This window comes from Protomyctophum parallelum (assembly GCF_964188405.1).
Source record: "Protomyctophum parallelum genome assembly, chromosome: 11".
In the NCBI taxonomy this organism is placed as follows: Eukaryota; Metazoa; Chordata; class Actinopteri; order Myctophiformes; family Myctophidae; genus Protomyctophum; species Protomyctophum parallelum.
The window spans coordinates 29,519,511-29,531,139 of record NC_139707.1 but is presented as its reverse complement, the minus strand read 5'-3'; the positions used below and the strand labels follow the sequence as shown (position 1 = coordinate 29,531,139).

At 42.0% G+C, this 11,629-nt stretch overlaps 1 protein-coding gene across 1 annotated transcript in view; it reads right to left on the bottom strand.

Annotated features, from left to right (window-relative positions):
- LOC310867379 (contactin-associated protein-like 5) overlaps nt 1–11,629 on the bottom strand; it is a gene marked incomplete at its 5' end in the record, with an annotated part of 161,094 nt that overhangs the window by 69,641 nt on the left and 79,824 nt on the right. Inside the window, 2 exons of the mRNA XM_083777412.1 lie at nt 990–1,193; nt 7,189–7,336. Of these exons, the coding sequence (XP_083633538.1) occupies nt 990–1,193; nt 7,189–7,336 (352 nt within the window). The remainder of the gene's footprint in view (nt 1–989; nt 1,194–7,188; nt 7,337–11,629) is intronic.

The following is an 11,629-nucleotide window of genomic DNA, read 5'->3' as shown; positions in this document are numbered from 1 at the left end:
GTCTATGGGGAGGATTTCAGTGTCATATGTAGAAAATTGCAATGCTGTGCTATTTCACAGTGTTTGGGTGAGACTGGGTAGCGTAACCACTCTGACCAACCTCAGCGGATCTCTCTGTGAACACATAACCAGTTAAACCCTGTAAATGTTGCGTTCATACTGGAAGCAACAAAGCTACTGCAGACCACTAGAGTTGCACCATGTTGAAATTATGACCGATATATAATCTCTGAATATTTGCAGAGTCATATCAGCCGATACCGATTCCGCAGTTAGGTAAGTAAATGTTATTTGTATAGCAGTTCTCACAGAGCGAACTCACAAAGTGCTTTACATACAACAGAAATAAAAACACGGCATGAAGCATTCAAATGATTAGAAAGACCAACAAAAACAAACGAGATCTCAGGAAAACACAGGGACAGGGAATCATTTTGGAGGTTGAACCCAAGCTAAGGTTGAATTGAGGTAGAGAGCAGTGTGATCGGCTATTTTCGAATATCCGAAGCACGTTTTGAGTGCTCATGTGGGCCTAAATACTGTATAGGATCTTGCAGGACAGTTAACTCTCACCCAGGTTGAGGTATAGAACAGTTAACTCTCCCCCAGGTTGAGGTAAAGAACAGTTAACTCTCACCCAGGTTGAGGTAAAGAACAGTTAACTCTCACCCAGGTTGAGGTAAAGAACAGTTAACTCTCCCCCAGGTTGAGGTAAAGAACAGTTAACTCTCACCCAGGTTGAGGTAAAGAACAGTTAACTCTCCCCCAGGTTGAGGTATAGAACAGTTAACTCTCCCCCAGGTTGAGGTATAGAACAGTTAACTCTCCCCCAGGTTGAGGTAAAGAACAGTTAACTCTCCCCCAGGTTGAGGTATAGAACCGTTAACTCTCACCCAGGTTGAGGTATAGAACAGTTAACTCTCCCCCAGGTTGAGGTATAGAACAGTTAACTCTCACCCAGGTTGAGGTATAGAACAGTTAACTCTCACCCAGGTTGAGGTAGAGCGCCAGCTTGGCGCGGTGCAGCTCCAGGGTGATGTAATCCCCCCTCTGCCCCTCCCCGTGCAGCAGCACCCCCTCGGCCTGGCGGCTCTTGAAGCGCAGAGAGATCACGTCCTTCACCGTGGACATGGACTTCTGGTTGAACCGGTACAGCAGAGAGCTCCGGCCGTCAAAGTCTGCCACGTATGACTCTGGAGAAGGGAGAGGATAGAAAGAGAGAGAGAGAGAGAGAGAGAGAGAGAGCTTCAAGCATACTTTTACTACTGTACTTTTAGTTCGCTGGAGCGTTACATTTTTACTATATTGGAAGCCTCCAAAACTGTTACTTTTCAGGATTCAAATTTAAAAAACTGCTAACGTACAAACTTGAAATGCGGTGCAAAATGACGTCTTTCGTTCTTGTGGATCTGCTACCTGTATGATGCTGTAGTATGATCAAGTATAATTATTTGAAAACGTAAAAGTTACTTTGAAGATTTAGATTATATTACAAAACATACATTAACCAATTAAGCTCTATTTTACTTTGTCTATTAAAATTATCCGATCTACAGTACAAGCTCACAGTGTGTCGCGTTGCGAGGTTGCATATATATGCAGATTTGAAACATTTTAGTAGCCTACTTTAACTTTGGTGCTGTAAGTACAGTTTGAAGCCAATACTTTTGCCCTCAAGTAAAATGTTGAACACAGGCCTTTTACTTGTAACAGAGTTTATATTGCTGTATCTGATACTTTTACTTTTGATAATTCCAAGTACAGTACTTCTTCCACCACCATAGAAAATGGATGAATTATATTCCCCGAAGACTCTCCTTGGTAATGTGCGGATCGGATGCTCAACCATCACGGAGTCAGGCATTTAATGTTTTTTTTTGTCACATCCCCTGACCGGAGATGAAGTGTCCTCTCCAATTTATCTGAGGCGAATGAGTTTTTAACTCAAACTTTTGATTGGAACACTGGCTGTACTCACTCACTGTTACTTCTCCCAGCTATGTCTATTTTTTTATCGCCATTCCTACAGCTCCTTGAATCTCACTCCGGCAGATGTGGACAAAAAATAAAAAATAAATACACACAGTAGTGTGCTACAAGGGAGAGGCGATGTAGAAGTTCTGAATACATTATATTTCCTGAAGGGCTTCAGCAGTGTAGGTTGGACTGTCTGAATAAATAATGCAATCTCCAACTTACACCTGCTATTTTAATGCAGCACGGCACAGAGTTGAGGGACGGTGACACGTGGGGAGAGAGAGGGGGGGGTGGTGCTGCTATGAAGAAGGCAAGAAAAGAAAAAAACTGACATGTTTAGGGGAATTGTTGAGTTTATAAAACGGTATCAAAGAAGGTAAGGTTATAGCAATGGGAGTTTAACACAATCACATTGTGTATTGCATAGAATGACATCAAAATATCCTGTCTTTATACGGCCACAATAATGGACATTATAATGTACAATGCATGGATATACAGTAGAATAAAGATATTACACTGTATGATATAGGCTACAGTAGAATATAGATATTATACTGTACAATGCTGTATACACAGTAGGAGAACATAATGCTTACTTCTGTATATACTGTATACAGCCACCTTCTTTTTATTTGTAGCTATTATATTCAACTCTGTTTATGTGGCTGTCTTAATGATGCTGTCTGGATCTGTCTTAATGCTGTGTGTAAAGCTCATTGAAATGAGCTCTACAAATTAACTTCCCTTAGCTATAATACAGCTATGTACTGTAGCTTATAGCAGTGTGTGGTTCTCAAAGTGGGGTCTGGGGACCCCCAGGGGTCCTTAGGGGGGTTCCAGGGGGTCCCCAGCAAAATAACTTAACATAGCATCACAATCATTTTAACCACTTCATCCATTTATATCTTTGCTATTCAAAAAATAAATAGCAGATCTACAAGTTCCAGGGGGTCTCCATGTCGCTACTTTTGACATCCCGCCGGTGTAAGTTTTATGGCCGGTGGGGATATATTGTATCCCTGGTTCTGGTCAGACTGAGTTAAATATGTTCATTCACTTTTGGGAAATGTATACCGACTGATATCACAGCTCAACAATGCACTTACCACAGCATCAATATTTTGTCCGACTTTTTACATTGTATTTATTCATTCAACAATAGCTAAATTAGATCCACAAGCTCACAACACAAGCTTGTAGATTGGCTATTTATCATATGAAGAAATGGCTAACTTTGTTGTTGATTGCAGGACCACAAAAACCTCCTCACAGAGCGATATGGTAGAACATGGGTGAGGGGCTCCATTAAACAAACTGTACATACAACAACACCACGCTCACAAGCGTGGAATTGAAGCCTTACAGTGACGGGACAGTGTAACAGCTTAATGGAAAGGGTTTTTTATGATTACTTTTTTGCGTGTGATGTTGGCGTATAAATTTCCCTAGGCGCAGCAGCACCCTACAGCGCCTCCTGACACAAACACTTTCACTCTGTGCATTACCTCGTCCCTCAATCTGTTATCCTTTCATGAAGCAGTGATGTTAGGGCCACCTCTGTAGAGATTGGCACCTATTGGGATGGGACGGTGGTGGGATGTTAATATCGCTGTGCGCGGGCTCTGGAGGTTATTGTGCTTAGAAAGAAAACATCAACTGCTGAGCACACACAATGCCAGCAGCTAATAGAGACAGACAATGACAGCCTGCCGTGCGTTGAGAGGTATGTATGCTCCCTCCTAAGGTGCTACTAAATAAAATAAAGAGAGTGTGGTGGTGGGTGGGATGGAGAGGGGGAGGTTGAGTTGACGCCACCAGGACGCACTCTGCCACACAATTTGAAGCACTAGCTAACTGGATGAGGATGGTGAATTATCGTACTGTGAAAGACAGTTATAATTATCCCTGAGCGAGCAGTTTTATAACCGCCAAGCCGTTCCACAGCATGCCTCCCCTGTATTAATGTTGGATGAATGTGTGCTCTGCTAATAAATGCTGCATGATTTGGCCCCTTATTTTCAACCCGCCGCACAAAATGAAACTCCTGAGTGTCTTTCCTCCTGTGCAAATAAAAAAAGATTAGGCAAAGAGGAAGCCCCCCCCCCCCTCCCCCCCACATTCCCATCCCGGGGGCCCTACACATTACCATTTTGATATGTCAAAAAATGATAAAGGAGCACTTACTAGTAAAAAGAAAAGAAAAAGCCGGCGGAAAATGTCTAATGGGGTCATAATCGTTGCCGTGGAATTGTTGCATTTTATACGTCTTTTAAATGATTTACAAGCATGCATATAACCCAAGCAGGATCAATGAAGAATTGAGAGGTTATATATAATTAGCATAACTGTTGTCTTTATAGCCTGAATTAGCACATTTTTAACAATGCACTGACTGTGCGCCCAACGCTGTTACTGGGAGAGCTGCAGAAATTAAGACTGAAGATGTTTGAAAGTAGGTCATTAAAAGATATACAGTGCATGTCTCTGATCCACTTTCTAGCAACTTTCTACAGTAAGTCAACTATTGTTGGCACGCTGTGATCAGCTTGTAGATCAACAACTGTTTGGACATTCGATATTGGAAGTATATCGGATATACTGTAAAGCTCCACTAAGTACGTTTTAACTGCGATCCCTAGCATCCCTACAGTATATATAGGGGTGAACGATTTGCCAAAAATAACATATCTACAAGCCCCGTGATGTGTTGCGAGCTTGTATAGATTGCCTATATTTCAGAAGGATGGAGTGAATTCTCCGGCAGTGGCAATCAGACGTGGCACTGCTGGGGGGGAAGGACGGCACCAGCCGGGGAAGGTGGGGGAATTATGCAGCCTGGGTTCCAGCCTGATTCGCTGCGTTCCGCGGATCTGAAAATGTCACTTGAGTTGCGAAGTGACATTTTCAGATCCGTGGAACGCAGCGAATCAGGCTGGAACCCAGGCTAGGAATGATGACACTGCCGCTCCGTTCTGCGGCAGTGTCGGTCTGTTCCACGGCCAACACCGCCACTGCCGAGACATGCGTTTCCGATTAAAAATCACCCGTGTCATCCCTGTGAGGTTAGGTTTCTGGTTTAAGGACTTCAGTGTTTTGTACCGAACAAAGTACAGAACAAAGAATGTTTGCTTTCGCCATCTTTGTTGAAGAAGAGTCTGGGCAATTAAGATTTAGTCTTACTAGAAACACTAAAAGTTTCTCACTGGTCACTGGTTAAACTCACCCGTAGCTCCGGTTAAAAATCACCCGTAGCTTCCCTGTGAGGTTAGGGTTAGGTAGGGTGTCAGCGCTGCGGGTGTTGTCGGCAATTGGGGGCGACTGCGCGGCATTAGCCGCTGCGGGAAAATGCACTCGCTCTTCCTCCTATATTTTCAGCTTAGAGCTTTAGCGTAGAGCGGGTGGGGGATGAGGTTCAGACCCCCAGGGGGACCCTGATCAACGAAATATATATACGTTTTATATGCTGTTAATATAGCACTTTATATTCCATACAAATAACTTAATACACAAATTAATAAATTGACCCAAAAGTGACAACAAAACAAAGTACTTCCTTTCTTACGGTAATGAAAGTATTCCAACTTGGCCCTGCAGAGCACAACGAGTCGCCTCTGAAAATTATAAGAAAATCATAAAATCCAAGCAGCACAGCCAGGTGCTCCGAGCCTTTGATTAGACACGGGTATGTTACTGTCTAGAGTGGATCGGTCATTATCCAGGAATAACACAGCTGAATTCGGCAATTGACCAATCAGAATCAAGCATTAGACTGTAGACATTTTAAAATCTCAACTCAAGACTCACCTCTTCACCCTTGCTTTTAGTTGAGTTTTATTTTTTTTATGTGTTTTTATTTATTTTATGTTCTTTTTTTTTTTTTTAAGATATTTTTTTGCGGCTTACGCCTTTTATTGATTTTTTAAGGGACAGACAGTAGGCTGACAGGAAACGGGAGAGAGATGGGGGGATGACATGCAGTAAAGGCCGTGTCGGGTCCGGGAGTCGAACCCGCGGCACACTGCGACTGGATTACCAGTCCGGTGCCCAGACCGTTACGCTACGGCCTGGGCCTTATTTTATGTTCTTATATTCGGTTTTGTTCTCTGCTATTGTTCTATCATTTTAACTACTTGTGTTTTATTGTATTTTATTTTTGTGTCCTGCCCTGTGAAGCACTTTGAGCTGCATTTATGTATGAAAAGTGCTATACAAATAAAGTTTATTATTATTATTATTATTCAATCAAGCCGTATATTAAACATATTTAATTCAGTCTGACCAGAAACATTATCCCCACCGGCAATATTAATAACCAGAGGGGGTTAGTCTATATCAAAAGAGGCATGAGGGCCCCCTGGAACCCCATCAAGGACTTTGAGAAGCAGTGATTTAAATAGTGCATTATGATTTGAGTAGATGAAGCTGCACAACGCTAATGTCCACATTGCCCGGACGGATAACAGTGTTGGGAGACATCCAAAACCACACCATGGCAAAGTGCATTGTGGGCCACTAAGACTGCCGGTAAGCCTTAATTGCCATGGTGTTCACTGCCAAGTACAATTAATTGAGTACTGTACTAGTGTACTTTGAGTATTTGTACTATTATTTTTATTGATTATTTACTAATTTAACAATTTAACAATTTAACAATTTCACACCATTACATTTCAAAGACAACAATTGTTTTTGGGGAATACAATAATTAGTGGTCAAATACAGTGAAAATAGCATATAGCAAGCACACAACGTGTCACATAAATATTATTGATATTTATTTTGCATACAGCAAGCATGGATATAAAAATAATTACTTTGTAATTCTTTTGAATTCTTCCACATACTGTACGTAGTACAGGGAGCAGGCCTACTGCATCTAGAGGTGAACTTGAACTGTAGTACCCCTGTAGTAGTATTGTATGCAAATGTATGACGACAATGGACAATGGAAACCAGGCCTCTGGGGGCTGGACTACCTGTAACACACCTGCTAATAAAGTATCAAATCAATCAAATCATAAAGTAGACTCACTGTGAGGCCCATAATGAAAACATGCAGGTATGAATGACTCACTGTAGGAGCATCCGTACACCTCCACTCTGAGGCCCATAATGAAAACATGCAGGTATGAATGACTCACTGTAGGAGCATCCGTACACCTCCACTCTGAGGCCCATAATGAAAACATGCAGGTATGAATGACTCACTGTAGGAGCATCCGTACACCTCCACTCTGAGGCCCAGCCAGCCGCTGGGGTTCCAGTCCAGGGGAACGAAGCGCAGGAAGCGCGTCCTCACCGAGGGGCTCAGTCTGTTCTGGACCACGCCCTCCGAATTCATGTTCCCCACAAACTTCTGCACACAGAGACGGACAGAAAGCCAGAAAGACAAGAAAGGAGGACACTTGAGCATAATCCTTGCTGTCGTGGCAGACACATTGTATCTCCATATTTCAACTTATGTAGATCTGCTATTTTCGGTATTGGCCATTTGGCCAATACTCATGCATGCACGTCCTGCCTGTACTCTGTACTCGTTACAGACACAGACAGCTCACGTCCATGTCTGTACGCGTTACAGACACAGACAGCTCAAGAAAAGGAACATCGGTTAAGATGATGGCAGCCTAGCCTTCACAGAAAGAGCTAGAAGAGCTGTGAGAAGAGTGACGGATGGAGACATTGTTCTGGGCAGTTTCTTCGCCATTCATACCCCCCCCCCCCCCCCCCCCACACACACACACACACACACACACACAACTTCTGCTGACGCAAATGGCAAAGGGAGAGGGGAGAGAGCTTCAGTATAAGACGCATGGAGCCCTAATGCATTCTCTAACTACGGTTACCTTAAGTGCACCTTGAAAGGCATGAAGGAGGTAAAGTGCAATGCAACTTTAATGTCGACTCATTTTACTGATGATAATCGGCCTTGAAGGACACAGGTTTTTGTCCAAAAGTTTGCAAACGACCTCGGATCATGAAAGTAAAATGTGATTTATATTCAGACTCGAGTTGATTTGTGGCAATGAACTGTGTATGTACACTACAGTATGTGCACACACATGCACGCACACACACATGCACAATGAACTATGTAAGAATGTGCATTGTGCACACACAATTTGCCACCACTCTCACAGCAGGGTTAGAGACTCAAATAAATCGACTCAATTTATGTGGATTAAAGACGTACACACACGTATAGAGATGTGGTGCATTTATAGATAGATAGATCATGCTTTGAAAATAGCAGATCTACAAAGCAATGCCACCAACATACGGAGCCAATCCAATTGGCCGAGGGGGTCACCGACATACACAACAACAATTGGACCCTTATAAATATTTTACTCTTTTACTCGAGCCCTTACGGGTCCATTTGGTTTCATTTTACACACTCTCAAGAGTTCAATTATTGTTAAACATCGGCATGACTTAATTTACTTAAGTCTACACAATTAGAGAATGTAGAGGAATTGTTATTTTGCCTGTAATGTCTCCTAATGGTACCAATATCAATACAGGATGGAATTATGGACAAAATCTTATCCAACGATAACAAAATATTCTTTAGGTTTTGGGTCTGAGAGGCAAGGCAAAAATGTCATGGTGGTCTGTGGCTCAAATGATGAATACATAATGGACCCTGATGTGAAAAGTGTTGAAAACCACTCTAATAGATGAATTGCAGTTAGGAGTGGTAAGATGTAGGATTGTATACGTTATGTAGGATTGTATGTTTCTTTTCTCTTTCTTCTTTCTTTCAATTCTGAAGTAAAATAAAGTCTATTCTTCTAAAAGTATTGAAAATTGGAAACACCCCAGTAAAGTAAAAGTTCGGGACATTTGGCCTTCACTGGTATAGTAATGCGAACAGATCAACAGACACACACATGTGCGCACCCACGCACGCCCACGCATGCGCGCGCACACACACACACACACACACACACACACACACACACACACACACACACACACACACACACACACACACACACACACACACACACACACACACACACACACACACACACACACACACACAATGTGGAATGCATTAATGCGGAACATTTTAATGGGTTAGGGTTAATGTGGAAACGGTCCACTGTATAATATTATTTTATTATATAAATTTGCTTTGATAGGACATGCATGCATACGCTGTTGCACTGGCAAAACAAATTATATGTTTCATGTATGGCTTGAAGTCATTAGCATTGCGCCTGAAACTCAATACCCTAGAGATATAGATAAAGGACTTTGACGCCCACCAAACGGCACATTTTCAATTGTTGTCGCAATGTAATCTGACACACATGACACACGCACGCACACACACCCGCCAGGGTTAAAAACAATATAATTCATGACACTGAATCAAATTCAACCCTTTATCTGTCCGTCTATTCAATTTTGGAACAGCCATTAACGTGCATAGCGCCGATATGATGCAATCTCAGCGAAATATCTCCACAGAGAGCTGACCTAATCAGTGGTGGAAAGTAACTAAGTGCATGTACTCAAGTACTGTACTTAATTACTTGGTCTGTCCTTTTCCCCACACCAAACCTCTTCGGCAAACAGAGCCAATCTAGAAGCTCACAACATGTCTATTGTGTGCTCGTAGATTCTATTTTTGTCCAACGTTCCCATGAATATGGTTTGACAGCATCTCCTTCTACCCCGCAGAGATGATACCACCAGGCCTCAAACATAATGTCTTAGATGAGGAGACCCATGGTGCTACAACTGAAACAACATCACAAATCCATATAAACTGTATTAACATTTAATCTAAGAAACAGCTGCATCATGGCCCGGGGCTTCATTCATGGCTTTTTAAAAATGCAGCATGGTTTTCCATAATATAATCTCATGTGACCAACCGGGTCTATTTCATTTCCAACCGAGCCATGCATGCCGTGTCCCGGGATGCCCCTTGTTATTAAGAAACCGGCAGAAATACTGTATATCCTTGTTGTTATGTGGGAAACCTCTTATCGACGGCTTGGAGGCTTGAGTGCAAAGGTATAATGTGAAATGTTGAGAATGTCTACAGTAGAGCTTTCCATTGACTGTAATTATTGAATTAACAACACATTTAAAAAACATTTAAAAGCAACCTAGGATTCACATTTATGTTTGATTTCTGTAATTAATTATTTGGTGGAAAGAAAAAAAAGCAACCTATACACGTTTCAAGCTTGTAGATCTGCTTATTTTGCCATCTTTTAATTTGAAACGTAAAGAGTAACAGGACATTATGTTTCCACTCGACAGAAACCATAAACACTCCCGACACTGGCTTCATTATTTTTTTATTCTCGTATATCGACTTCTGAGTGGCCTCTCTTTCCACATTCATTAAGGCTTCCTTTTACGCCTTGCTCCTCTGGTGGTGATGATGAGCAGGGTCCTCATCAACACTTGCATCAGCTGATTGCTCGCCTAGTTGCTATTTATATCCCCCGTTGGGAGAGCATGTGGATTCTCACATGACTTTAAAACACTTATAGCACTTTGGCACCCATGCTCCGATGCACACAGTGAGGCACACAGGGGACTGGATGCACACTGATCACTGTCGCAAAAGAAAACAGACAGGGGAAATCTTTCAAACATTGAACCTATTGATGTGCCGTGTTGGACAAAATACTCATGTTTTACTTTCAGTTTCAAAAATGTTTTTGGTAATTTTATCATCTACACAGGCCTTTAAAATCACACCCGTGACACAGAAGCAAGTGGTGCAACTCTGTGTGGGCGTCCCCTAAACTTCCAGACCCACAGGAACGCACCCAGGGGGCCGGGCCGGTTCCGGCGAACCGCCCCGTGTCCGAAACGGTTGAGAAATGAGAGAGTTACCGTGTGGGGGTCCTGTACTGTACTGAACCACCCGAAATCATCATATATACAGTTAATGTGTGTGTGTGTGTGTTTGTGTGTTTGTGTGTGTGTGTGTGTGTGTGTGTGTGTGTGTGTTAGGGCTGGGCGATATGACAAAATCTCATATCACGATATAGAATTTATTTTATCACGATAACGATATACTCACGATATAGAATATTTTTTACGATACCTATTTTTTTTATCTAAAAGAATAAATTTTTGTTCAGGTCGAGTACTTTACTGTACTTGGGCTGTACTGTACTGTACTGTACTGTACAAGCTCTCCTCCCTGGCCTCTGTCTGTGTTAGGCTGCACAACAGTGACACTTGTTGGTGACAATAGTTATGCTATTTCCGTGCTCGGATACAGGGACAGGGACACACATAGCTGTCTATAATGGTTGCACCACTCAAAAAACAATTAAATTCACATTATCCAGTCTAATTATATGAATATAATACTGATGCCCTTCCCATGCACAGACAGGCCCAAAGCAAGTACAAAATATTACAAAATAAAATGTATATAATAATAATTAGAGGCTGAACTCAATTGTTCAGCCTCTGTAGACATTTTTAAAGCACAGCTCAAGACCCACTTCTACAACATTGCTTTTAATTGATCTTTTATTTTTTGTTATTCATGTCCTCACTGTATTGCATTACTGCTTGTTTTTTAATGTCGTTGCCTTGCTTTTCTTTTTTTCTCCATTGCTCTGTAAAGCACTTTGAGAGCTGCATTTCATGTCATGAA